Source organism: Actinia tenebrosa, unplaced genomic scaffold (assembly GCF_029948245.1).
Source record: "Actinia tenebrosa isolate PJP-AT-01 unplaced genomic scaffold, QUT_ActTen_1.0 PGA_scaffold4__44_contigs__length_22323623, whole genome shotgun sequence".
Taxonomy (NCBI): domain Eukaryota; kingdom Metazoa; phylum Cnidaria; class Anthozoa; order Actiniaria; family Actiniidae; genus Actinia; species Actinia tenebrosa.
Genome location: NW_028292581.1, coordinates 1,479,611 through 1,492,683, shown reverse-complemented (window position 1 = coordinate 1,492,683; position 13,073 = coordinate 1,479,611). Strand labels below are relative to the sequence as shown.

General features: G+C 38.2%; 2 protein-coding genes across 4 annotated transcripts; one reads left to right on the top strand and one right to left on the bottom strand.

The window, feature by feature from the left end:
* Positions 1-2,171: 2,171 nt before the first annotated feature.
* Positions 2,172-8,279, bottom strand: LOC116299090 (uncharacterized). 3 transcript variants are annotated; one of them, XM_031707729.2, is made up of 4 exons: positions 8,233-8,279; positions 6,672-6,741; positions 6,039-6,101; positions 2,172-2,933 (listed from the first exon to the last, which is right to left on the bottom strand). In XM_031707729.2, the coding sequence occupies exons 2-4, from the start codon at positions 6,733-6,735 to the stop codon at positions 2,395-2,397; spliced, it is 666 nt and encodes a 221-aa protein (XP_031563589.1). In that variant the 5' UTR covers positions 6,736-6,741; positions 8,233-8,279; the 3' UTR covers positions 2,172-2,394. The 3 variants fall into 3 exon arrangements, with proteins under 3 accessions (XP_031563589.1, XP_088892304.1, XP_031563596.1); XM_089036178.1 differs by lacking the exon at positions 8,233-8,279 and adding an exon at positions 8,170-8,206; XM_031707736.2 differs by lacking the exon at positions 8,233-8,279 and adding an exon at positions 6,884-7,040.
* A 708-nt stretch (positions 8,280-8,987) lies between these two features.
* LOC116299475 (uncharacterized) lies at positions 8,988-11,552 on the top strand. Its single transcript, XM_031708137.2, has 3 exons — positions 8,988-9,076; positions 10,351-10,413; positions 10,791-11,552. The coding sequence occupies exons 2-3, from the start codon at positions 10,356-10,358 to the stop codon at positions 11,225-11,227; spliced, it is 495 nt and encodes a 164-aa protein (XP_031563997.1). The 5' UTR covers positions 8,988-9,076; positions 10,351-10,355; the 3' UTR covers positions 11,228-11,552.
* Positions 11,553-13,073: the final 1,521 nt, after the last annotated feature.

Genomic DNA, 13,073 nt, shown 5'->3' with positions numbered 1-13,073 from the left:
AAACGGTCCAACACGGACCACGATCGGTCCGAAATCGATCTAAACTAGACCACCTCGAGAGGTGGTCTCGGATCGCTGTGAAGTAACTCGTATGTAAGTGTGAACGCTAATCGTGCTAATTGGCCAAACTAAAACGATAATTGTGCACATGAATGTTAACTACGCACTACATGCAATTTGTGAGCGCGCGACTATTAAATTGTTTTCTTTTGAAAAAGGGTAGAGAAACTTGTAAAAGTAGTACGCAAAGGGATCGACAATTAGACAATTGAGGGGTAGTGGGGGTTGCACGAATTTATATGTTGTACGATACTTTATTTTTGTAACAAACCCTGCACGCGTGTGATTGTGACGGATTGCTCGATTTTTTTTTCTGGAAGGAGAGGTTGCGCGATATTTTGTTCATTGATGAAGTGCTTGCTCTATATTTTATTGGGATTTATGCACCCCCCCCCCCCCCTCTCAATAATCTAATGGTCCGCGTCTAAGGTGAGATATTGCAGTAAATATACAATAATTAATACATGCATATTTTTTGAGTGTCTATTTTGTAAATGCGTGACAATGGAGACATATATAGTCAAAATAGACAAATGCTATGGAAACATGATTTTCGGATTTTTACTTTTTGATTCATTAAAATAAGGACCATACTTCCAGAAATCGAGTGCTGAACCGTCGTATGGCAGCGGTAGTTTCCCGCCAAAGCGGACGCTCACGCGCGTTGTCTGCACGCTCGCCGAAAACGGTTTTGCCAGATTGTACAAAAATTTTATTGTTTTTACCGTTACAAAAATGGCTAAAAAAGAAAAACTTGGAGTTTTGAAGAAACAAACTTGCTTCTCGATGTTTGTAGTGAATCAAAAAATTAAAGTAATGATAGAAGACTGCCCTATAAGAAATATTGAGGCATTTGTAAAGGACTTGAACGCTAGCACGAAATTTTAGAATGTCCTCGTTGACACCTATTGTCATCATGTATAGATAAAATAGACACTAACAGACCGTAGACAGTCAATGGAAATCTAATGTGTATATATAGGCATAATATTCTGGGATTTTTACCTTTTGATTAATTGAAAAAGGACCATACTTCCAGACATCGAGTGCTGAACCGTCGTATGGCAGCGCGAAGCATTTACGGCTACGCCGGAGATTTTGGCCCCGACACCGCCATCCGAAGATTTACAGACTGATCAGGAAGCTCGGCCGAAGCCTAAGGGAGAGGTTAGTCGGCCCCTAGACCGTAGATGATTAACCCCTTGCTATGACCAGCAAACTCAGAAGTCATGATGGTGACGCTGGTGGCTATGAATGCATACTCACCCTTTTCCATGTGGGATGTGTTTATGAAAACTAAGAGAAAGTGCATCATAGCAAAATAGACCTCTTATGTATATTCTGTAATATTAAAAATGTCTTACTAAGTATCAAGTATATTGTGTATACACTCAATTGAACAATCGTTGTCGGGTTCAGAAACATAGAACATAAAAGCTGAGACCGAAATGGCACATGGGAAATGACATAATTATATTATAATTTATTCATTTGCGCCATCCATGCAGTCGGTCTAGAATGCCAAACGCGTATGAAAACAGTGGATGATGCCACAGGTCGCCGGTCACAGCATGCATCTAATTAACGTACTTTCCATTGCTATTTCGGTCTCAGTTTCTATGTTTTATGTTTCTGAACCCGACAACGATTCTTCAATTGAGTGTATTCCGTATTATCACACCTCACTAGTGTCATCTGCATACAGACTACTCTACTGAATGATGTCGAAACCCTTTCAAACGTTGAGCGACAAGGAAGTTTTGTCTCTAAAAGCAATTATGAATATGTTGGAAAATACAGGAAGAATAGCGTAATGTGAGAGCGAAGAAGAGTGAAACAGTAAATTTGCCAATTTAGTTTGATTTTTTAAAATTTAGTCCCTACTAGTTCCAAAACCCTTAGATATTATTGCACTCGGTTTTGGTTAGACTACCTGTTTTATTTTATTTTATTTTATTTTATTTTTGTTTTTGTTTTTGTTCGTTTATGTTCGTCTATTGTGCGAACGCTATCGAAAACTGAACTCAGATCGATCTCGGAAATGTGTCGTTAGAAGAAATCGTTTGCCACACACCACAGGGTGGCACACAAATATTACAAGACAAGTGTGATTATTCAAATATAATTCACAGTATTTTAATAATCAGCATATTTTGTAATTCAAATACTGTTTACATGTAGTTTTATCTAGATAAAATTATGCTAAACTTGTTCACGTACAAATACATAGTGTCTAATCAGATCGCAGGTGAAATGGCCATGGAAAGCGGGTCGTCGGTGAATTAACTATTCCTTTCCATTCAATTGGGTATCCTCAGTAAATGAGGTAGATGTTTACTTCTTGCCGCAACAAGCTGGAGCGCACGATGGCTGGCAGACTGGCATTGGTGGTGGTGGAGGGGGTGGGCACATAATCATTGGTGGAGGAGGTGGGCAAACCATTGGTGGTGGAGGTGGAGGTGGTTGACAACAAGGCATAGGGCAGATCTTCATGCAATGATGGATACAGATTGGAGGACACTGAGGAGCAGGGGGTGCAGGGGCACCAGGAGTTCCTGGTGGTCCAGGGGGTCCCATTGGTCCCATTGGGCCTCCAGGGCCTGGCATTCCTGGCATTCCTGGAAATCCACGGCATCCGGGAGCTCCAGGGGGACCCATACAACCAGGAGGTCCGGGTGGACCTGGCATTGGTGGTGGTGGCGGAGGGGGAGGTGGCATGCACATGACTGGTGGTGGTGGTGGTGGTGGGCACATGATTGGTGGTGGTGGTGGTGGCGGCGGTGGGGCTGCACAGCAGGATGGAGTACACATTGGAGCACAAACTGGTGCACATGACATCCCACATGGATTAGCGCTACGCTTCTGGATAACTTCTGTAAAGCAAAAATAAAGATAGTTTCAATTATTTAATCATAAGGAACATTGCGATCTTATCGTAGTTCGTGGATCAAAGCTATGACGATACCATTCATGTCACAGATTATATTACCATTACTGTGTGATTTTGAGAATGTAATACTCTTTGCAAAAACGAGTGGGGATCAACTGAGTATTTGTGTACATACTTCGAGATTCGAACACAAAATATTAATAACACTATTCCATCATACCCCTCGAGATATCCACAGCAGAGCTCGTCGCGTCCTAACTTCGGACCTCATAACGGCAATACTCCAGTTTCGAATGAATTCTCCGCCTGTTGTACAGAGTTAGCCTCTATTTGGAATATTTGAATATTCATTAAGCGAAGGTCCGTGAAACTTCAAAGTGTTTGTTTAGTTGAAGTTGTGCATTAATTACTTTGATTTTTTCCCTCTGTGGTCAAGGAACACAGCTGTATTTGAGTAATTCGAGAACGGTCTATTAAGATGTACTGTAAGTAATGGTAATGCTCTAGCCTTCGACCAGGGGATAGACTAACCGGCTCCCAGACCGTAACTACAGGTAATCTCTTACACTATATCTGCAAAGCTTGTCGACTTGAAGTGGAAAATAATCTAGTCTACGTGCATTGGTTTCACGACTATTGTTGTGCTATGATGATTGTCGGGCTTAATTCCAAGATGCTGAGTCAGGCCCGAGTGATTGGATCAAAGGATCCTAGCAAAATTATCTTTAGTTTACGTTTTCAATTTCAACTAAGTAAAATTCATAGAATAGATATCAAGATTTGCTGTTTTTGCTCCGCAATTCGTCATAGATCGAATAGTCCAAGCCACTCATTACCATAATTTTGTAAATTTATAGTTGGCTCAACATTAAATCAAAGTTTAGTGAAAACCCAAAAGAATGTACGTATCTTGTCGTATTACCGGGAGGGGAATGAATATCGAGATCCTATTTCCACAAACATAAATTAAGTATGAAGTGAAGGCTCTTTAATCTTTACATGAGAAGAGGGCCCGTGAGAAACTGGGACCGAAACTAATGACGACAGCCAGGAGAATATGTATATGTGGGATGGGTTGTTTATTTTACAAGTTGGTTTGGGTAATTTATCACGTAAGAGACCTAGCGTTCTCATTTGTAATTTACCTGCCTTTGGCAATTCTATAAATGAATAAAATATTGAGCATTTTCTAAAACATTTTCGTTTTTCTAATATTGGTTAGAAAAAAAATCCTAGTGAATGTTTTTCAATGATCATTCCCAGAAGTTAATGGTCGTTAAGGTTAAAGGTTAAAGGTTAATTTTGTTCATGAATTTCATGAAAAGGGCAAAACTGTTTTCATGCATGGTACACTGCTATAGGCCGGGGGGGGGGGGGGGGGGGTGTACTCCCATATATGGACTATATGGGGCATGGCGCAAAATGCCTATTGTTTTACGGACATATTCAAATTAGGCGCGCTGAAACAAAAGCATCCCAATAGCGCATTGTTATTGGTTATTGCCGTCACGTGAACTGCATATGACTCAAACAGAATATTTAGTATCTTGTCAATCATCTCATGATTGACAAGATTCTTGTACTTTTACGGCATAGGGTATCTTAATACGAATACGTATCGAATACGGCATCTTATAGTTTACTCGTTGCCAAGAAACTATAAACAATCCAAACAACACTTATGATTCTAGTGATTCATGCTATCTAGTAATCTATAAGATTAGACTCATACTGGAATACGGCATCTTATAGTTTACCCTCGTTGCCAAGAAACTATAAACAATCCAAACAGCACTCATGATTCTAGTGATTCATAGATCTACTAAGAGTAAACTCATACTGGAATACGGCATCTTATAGTTTATTCGTTGTCAAGAAACTATACACAAATGAATCCAAACAGCACTCATGATTCTAGTGATTCATAGATCTACTAAGAGTAAACTCATACTGGAATACGGCATCTTATAGTTTATTCGTTGTCAAGAAACTATACACAAATGAATCCAAACAGCACTCATGATTCTAGTGATTCATAGATCTACTAAGAGTAAGCTCATACTCGAATACGGCATCTTATAGTTCATTCGATGTCAAGAAACTATAAACAAATGAATCCAAACATCACTCATGATTCTGCTGGTTCTTTAGCGAAAATGTACATATGGATCACTTGAGCAGTGAGGAGGCGGAGCTTAGTTTTCTTTTCTATGAATAATAATGAACCATGTTCACCAAAATCCTCATTAAAATCTTTAGATGAAAATGGATACTATTAAACAAAATAGTTTAATAATGATTTTGGGCTTGTTGCTGAATATACAAGAGAGTCTTTAATATTCAGGTCGCAAGCGTCAACATTTCTTCATATGAGACGAGTAAATTTTAGTTAAAAAGTTGCCTACGTATAAAATTTCTTAAAAATTACCGGTTTTCGAAGGCAAATGGATACTATTTATGTCGTTCTAATTTCTGTTTTTTAACTGTGAAGTATTACTTTGATATTTCAACTTTAGTTTTCAAGCCGCAAGCCCGGTATTTTGTAAACGCAAGTCCAAGAAAAGTTGTCTTGTATTAACGTGTCTGTCGCAAAATTGACTCATTCTTTTGTAAATCGAGTCAAAATTTTCAAACTTCCCGCGCGCTTCAGTGATTACGAGCGTATGCAAATGAGGCGGCAAAGGCAATATGTCCGGGCATTCTGCGCCATGGATGATCCGCTGAACAGGGTATGGTTTTTCGAGCTTCTTGTCATAAACAGGATATGCAATTTCACTCAAGTTCCAAGTTCTTCCTGAGTTTCCTGTCACATTCAGGGTTCACTTTCGTATTGACCAAAACTGGTTATCATGGTCGTAAAAAAAAACGATACGCGAGATGACATGATAATTGAAACAGTAACTCAGTGCAATAAATTATATCTTTTGTCATAAACAGGGTCTACAAATTTGAGTTTTTTTTGTCATAAACAGGGTACCCTTTCAGAATCCCAACGGAACACCCCTACCCAAATTCTGGCGGAGTACACCCCCCCCCCCCCCCCCCCGGGATCCCGATTAAACGAGCTGGGATGTATTTTCATTTTTACCTTTGTCTTTGACTTCTTTTTCGACCTTCATAACTTTGCCATGATAGTCAAAAGCCTCTATAACTGGAAAAAAGACGCATAGGTCGTTGAACGATATATTAGATTAGACGACAAGGAATAATGAAGGACAAAGAAAGATCACACACTTCACTTGAAAACCTCCAAATTTTTTCAAACCCTGAATCAACCGTACCTGCTCTGGATTGATCGAAGTCAGGGCACGGCTAATTCAGAGATCAAAACGGAATTTAATGTGTTAGGTTTTGCGGAGAACCCGGACAAAAACCCTCGAATCAGGGTATGAAACCCAACGAACTCTACCCACATGTGATGTCAAGCCTGGGAATCGAAGCGAGACCCAAGAGGAGGCAAGCGCATGACTTCACCTACCCATCCATCTTATCCTTGGGATATTTTTTAAAGATTTTTTTAAGATCCCTAAGTTCGAAAATTCTTTCTAAATATGTGGACCTACTACTTTATGGTCATTTGAGGAAAACTGATAGATGGACAAGACCGAAAACATCCGGCATCATTCACATCCTCAAAATCCTACGAATCACACTAGGTTGTCAGTCTTAGAAATAGTCTTGCTTTAGACTTTGGAAAAGCAAATTTCGTCAAAAATCTTACCTTTTCTGGCTTCTAATGAAACAACTAGAAAGGCAGCACACCATAAAAGAACCTTGAAAGCCATGTTTGCCTAAAAGTAAAGCACACAGGAATTGGAATAAGTTTGAATGAAAATGCAAACATTTCGACCTTGTATTCAAGTTTTAAACAAAAACCTAAAAAATAAATCAGAACATTGTTATAGTATAGGGTAAGTGTAGTTAGAATAACACCTTTTGCCTAGTATCATCACCATAATACCCTTGTTAGTTTAATGCATATCAGTGGAAGTATTATTGGAGACTGGAATTCGTTGTTTCTGTCTCTTGTTTACAGATCATTTAACCATTTTTTCCCAGTCCCATCAGGCCAGCTTCATGAAAAAACGAAGGTCTTGAGTCTTGAGAATAAAGCTACATATATCATAAGCTTATATACAATGAAAGAAAAAAGCAGGAAATTGTGGATGATGTGTGAAATCCTGGAAAACGAAAGGTTTCGCATAAGAAATTGGATCTGAGTAAAAATTAAGCCCGCGCAGTGCTAGCTGGAGTTAGTTCCTTAGTTCCGCGAAGGAGTTTGGTTAGCAGTCGATAAAGGTGCTTGGAATACAACGGAACCCTACCACTGAAATCCTGGACCAAAAGGAGTGTATACCGTTACCATTTATAATCATACGAATTTTTTTACGAACTGCTGATTTTATTACCGGTTTTTAGTTTAAGTTCTTTGGAATTGCTTTTTAGAGCTAAAAGTTTGTTGTTTTTTTTTTGTTTTTTTTTTTGTCCTAAAGAAAATCTCTTTATCAGAAAAGCCCAGGATTAAGCAAGTTGAGATAAAGACGCCATAACAAATAGGCCAAAATAGTGGAACTAAGACTTCTGGCTCCTAGTTGGACAGAGATTTACTTGATACAGTACAAGTCGAATCACTTAGATTTTCTCTAAAAAACGCTTGACAAAACATTATAACAGTGTCACAGTTCTACCAGCAGTATCCTGTATGCACTAATTCACGTGACTATACCATGGCTGTCAAAACTAAACAGTGGTAGTCTGGTACCCGTGGACACGTATTCTTAGGAATATCAATTTTACCTTCTATTATGGCCAATTTTTTTCTTTTAAATCTGGCCCTTTTCTCACTATTGTGGGCTCTTTTGATCTATGAAGTCTAAACTTTTTACTGTTTTGACGAATTTATTTTGAGGTTGTATTGGGCTTGACCTTATTAGTCTTAAATGGCTTTTGATGTGTACGAAGATACCTGTGGCCGATCCTAGTGATCGTAGCCCGAAACCATAGAACAGCAAAAGGTTTTTAGGTCTTTACGGTTAGGCGATCGTTCTAGATAGACTTGAACTCTTTTGACCGACGTTTCGTTTCATATTCTTAGCTACCCGTTAACCACAACAAAACAAAAAGAAGGAAAACAATAACGAAAAAAATAAACAAAAATATCATAAATAGACAAAACAATGACAAAATAGAAATAAATGAATAAATAGTTTAGGAATTACCTCAGGCTTTGAAGGCAAGAGAAAAAAAAGTTACATTAACACATTGATTTTGTTTTGATTTACCTGATAGCGAAGCGTTGCCCCTGTCGATATCTGAAAAAAACTTTTCCCTAAATAACAGAAATACGGGTAAATTATAAATCATTTATTAGTTTTGACATTTGAAGAGGAATCCAAGCAATAAACTGGCTTTTTTGGTGACATTTAATCAATGACGTCGGATAACATTAAATCCTTCCAGCTGATTGGCTAATTTCTCCAAAGGTGGCTTTCGTACTGATTTTGATATGATTTGACAATATTTTATTGCGCTATGAAAAGCATAGTATTTAGCAAGATACATATTTAAAGGTCATAAAGGGCCGAAGGCGGTAAATAAAATAAGAGTATTTTCTTTTCTTCTTAGTAATAGTTCTCTTCTTCTTCTTCTTTTATGTGTGTGTGTGTGTTTTTTCCCCATTCCTTTTGCCCCACGTTTTTGACACTTTTTGGGTGACTGGCTTTTACGATGAAAAATTAATTGAATGTTTTTTTATTTTCTTCCAACTTCCATAATAATGGAAACCTTATCCCTTTAATAGTTCAAGCTAGAGAATTCTCGATTTTAAGTCACGATATTCATTTCAAAACGTTGAACAACTTTCACTTGTTCGAATAGCCTTATCATTTGAATATTCAGGTTCGCAAGTTCAGGCAACTGACAAGGTCACAGGTACGACTGTCAAATGGCTGCCTTAGACTAAAGTAGTTGTGTAATTCCGTGTCTGAATATGTTTAATTATTCAGCTTCTTGTTGAAAACTGAAAGTAAAAAAAAGGAAGAAAAAAACGATGGAAAAGCAAGTAAAAGCGAGAACGCTGATCGAGACAATGCTTTCAAACCTATACCAAAGACCAAACTGTTGGAGGTAACTTTTCTATTCCTGATCGATTTTACTTATACTTTCTAATTATAGAACTCTATAATTGTTGCTTTTGAGTGTCAAAGATTTGATGTTTAGTTAATTTAGTGTTATTACATGTGTTAAGTGTTAAAATATGATATTATGACGATAGTTCTTATTAGTATAAAATTTTTCCATCGCGACAAGGTGTGAAATGGGCAGGAGGGAATTATCTCTTGGAGTGAATTACATTTCTAAATGACAAAATAAGTTGGTCAAACGCACTTTCAAGTGCCTGCCAATGCTAAGTAACTTCATTTAAAATATCTCGGAATATACTATCTACGAATCCTACTTATTGACCATTAATGTTAATCTAATCATTGTTTTACTTCACTGGTCAAAGATAGACATTAATTAATCTAGACGATATACAAAAACATTACTTGGTCACTTTTTAATATAAAAGTACAATTCTTTTTATGATTATTTCAAGTTTGAAATGATGAAACTATCACGTAGACATATAATTTTCTTACATATATAATTTTCCTGCGATTTAAGTTATATGTTGTGTTCGTTTTCTTCTTTAGCAGCCACAAAGTTATAAGTAGTAGAGCTGGTAGGCTTTTGTACTAAGATCCTCTATGCTAGACAACATTCAATACTTTAATGCGTATCAAACATCGAGTGCTCTTTTGATTCGGTGACCATTACTACCATTATCGCGTTAGTTCAATGTCTCGTTTGCCGATTAGCATTTCAACGAATCTTTAATTCAGTCCATAATCTCCCTCAAAATATTGCTTTTTTATTGCCGTTCTTTGATTGACGATCTTTAAAATGTTAGTCGGCCAACGAGAACTTCACGCCTCGCCCTTCAACGATAATGGTAGTAATATTAACATCATGTACCGATGAAAATAGATTGGTTGTAGTGGGTCGGCGCTAATCCACGATTGCTTTCATCTCAGTGTCATGACTTTTCCTTACTCGTGGTTATCCAGTTTATCGTTCTGATACAATATTTTAAAGAGAAAAAAACGACACTTTTAAGTTCCATGTTTTTATCCATACATATTTCGACAGCGTTATCTGTCTTCAGTCATCAGTTTACAAAGCATGACAGGGTCTATATATCAGTACAAACGTAGTTTTGAAGAAATACAAAAGCAACTTCAATTGCATGGCATGACGATTTATCGTATATACGTAGTTGGCAGAATGCCACAATTTTTGACCCATGATCCTTTGTGCACCTTATTTTCCTCTTATTGCATTTTGTCTTTCATGTGCAGGAAAGATGCGTCTCTTCTTAGCTTGTTGTCTTGTTGCTTTCGCCTGTGGGGCACCTAATAAAGGTAATCAATGGAATCTATAGGTTTGATGCCATCCTTGTCGGTTATTTCTTATGAACCTGTAAATTATTTTTAAAATGCCACTCACAATTAACACATTAATTTACTTGTTATCATTCCATTTGTTCAAAACTTGCTGCCTCTTCTAGTTCCTTCACCTCTTGAACTTTGGGTGTATGGACGATTCTGTACGAGCCGCATTTTTGTGCTTACAGTTAGTACAGAGGAACATCAGTTATCGCATGATAAAGGCAGACTGTTATTTGTATTGACCAGTAAATTAATTGACTCTGTTTCTCGCTCTCAAGTTGATATTATAACATTCTTTTTACTACCAACAAATTTCCAGTAACTAATTTGTTTTTCTTTCATCCAATAAGATGTAGTAAAGCGCAGTCCTAACCCATGTGGGATGTCATGTCCAATAACGTGTGCTCCAACGTGTACTCCAACCTGCTGTACCCCACCACCACCTCCACCACCACCATGTTGTGTTCCAGGTCCTCCTGGCCCACCAGGCTGTAACGGACCACCGGGTCCGCCTGGATGTGTAGGATTACCGGGTTGTCCCGGCCCTGTAGGACCAGTAGGTCCCATGGGTCCTCCTGGATGCCCTGGTGCCCCTGCTCCCCCAGCTCCTCAGTGTCCTCCAATCTGTATCCAACACTGCATGAAGATCTGTCCTTTGCCTTGTTGTCGGCCAACACCCCCACCAGTTGTTTGTCCACCTCCTCCAGTAGTATGTCCGCCACAACCATGGCCAGTCTGCCAGCCGTCGTGTCCTCCGATTTGCTGTCGTCGCAGTGGCAAAAAGTAAAAATATCAAACTTCAACCTAAGTCAAAAAACAAACAGACTTAAAGGATAAAGTTATTTTAAAAATCTTTAACTAGTGGTAGGGTATAACTACTAATTTTTAGGTTCAATCATTCACGATTGTTAATTTACGTAAATTTTAATTAAAATAGATGGAGATGCAAGTCATATATTTGCATAAACAAATTCATCGTTGACAAGAATGCAACAAAACAACTCGACTGTCATTGTGTTCAATGAGGTAGTTATATCATTCTTAAAACACTTTGTCATGATCACCGAACCTGTGACATCCCGAATAAAATATACTTGCATTTGTATTCAAAATATACTTGTTCATTTGTATTCAAAGGTGTACTTTTTATCTCTGGTGTATCCGTTAAAGTCCCGTGCGTTTTACTCAATCAGTAACGTTCAACCCCAAACACTATCAATGATGGCGTTGGGGTGGTGTAAATTGTGAAATTTGATATCAATTATGAATCCTATCGAATGAACTTGATTTAGAAGTTAATTTTTGCGGAGGGAGGAAAACCAGAGAAAAACCTTCAAAGTACAGGCAAAACTGAACCAATAAGCAATTCTACTCACATACTGGACATCGGAATCGAGCCCGGGCGGCAAGCGATGTCACCGCTACGCTCCACGTGCTTCCCGTCACGTATGTCGTATATACCAAGCAGACTTAGGCCCTGCCCGAAATGAGGAAAGATGTTTACCACGCGCATGTTTCCCCGATGTTTCCCAGTTTAGCCACATGCGAAACATTGCTGCGTGCAACAAATTTTGCTCCAAAGACATGTTTCTGGTGTGCGGGAGAACATTTCATGCTTCCAAGACGCGTGGAAACAATGTTTTCCGATGTGACAGTTTTGCCACCTTTGGAAACATTTAAGGAAACATGTTTCCTCGTTTAGCCAGGACCTTATAATAAGTTAACGAGTTTCTCTCTCTCTCTTTTTGTTGTTGTTGTTGTTGTTGTTGTTGTTGTTGTTGTTGTTGTTGTCTATTTCAAAACCTGAATTCAAGCGATAACCTGGAACATCCTTTGGGCTCATCAAACAGGCACGTAAAGCATGCATGTAACAAACAGAACGAGCGTGTTAGGTTTTTTGGGAGGGAGGGAGGTAAACTGGAGAACCATGCAGAAGAAAAACCCTCGTGTCAAGAGAGAGACCTAACAACTCTATTCAAATATAACATCTAGTTCAGGAATAGAACGCGAGACCCCAGAAGTGAGAGGCGTTTTGCTATCCGAAAAATATGAAGAAAGAGGTCAAAGCCTTTACTTTGTGGAGATGACGAGGTGTTGCATAACTGCCGTCACAACCAAGTAGTATTTCAGCAAAGATGCAGAGAATTGCACACGATTTTATGATGCCGTAAACTAAAACTTGCTTTTAAATATCCGCTAAAACATGTACTAAGTCTGTTGTGTGCGAGAGTTGTAGGGAAACGTCATATCGTTTAAGCCGGCATTATTGTACCGCTTTAGACTAATAGTCGAATATGGCTACCGCATTGAAATAATGAATTGTAGTTGGAGGAAGATAAAATTATCTTCTCTTGGATGAGATAATTATGTTTTATGCAAAAACAAATTTAAAAATACTATTTTTTCAGTAAATGAATAATATGTATTCTAGTGCAATGCAGTGTGGGTTTGTTATGACGTCACGATTCCATCGTTTGTTCTTATTGGGTAATTAAAAGCGCGCGCATTCGATGGCGCCTTTGTTGAGGTCAAAGTTTGAATTCATGTCATTTTTCAGTAACATTTTAAATTCCAGAATGCCTTAAATCTTAAAGTGGTTTATTTTTTTACGCACACAAATACGCACACAAAAC

Excerpts from the sequence above, each read along its gene's own strand:
- LOC116299090 (XM_031707729.2), bottom strand. The coding sequence starts at position 6,735 with ATGGCTTTCAAGGTTCTTTTATGGTGTGCTGCCTTTCTAGTTGTTTCA. Across the intron at positions 6,102-6,671 it reads TTCATTAGAAGCCAGAAAAG|TTATAGAGGCTTTTGACTAT; the intron begins GTAAGATTTTTG and ends TCTTTTTTCCAG. Across the intron at positions 2,934-6,038 it reads AAAAGAAGTCAAAGACAAAG|AAGTTATCCAGAAGCGTAGC; the intron begins GTAAAAATGAAA and ends TTTGCTTTACAG.
- LOC116299475 (XM_031708137.2), top strand. The coding sequence starts at position 10,356 with ATGCGTCTCTTCTTAGCTTGTTGTCTTGTTGCTTTCGCCTGTGGGGCA. Across the intron at positions 10,414-10,790 it reads CTGTGGGGCACCTAATAAAG|ATGTAGTAAAGCGCAGTCCT; the intron begins GTAATCAATGGA and ends TCATCCAATAAG.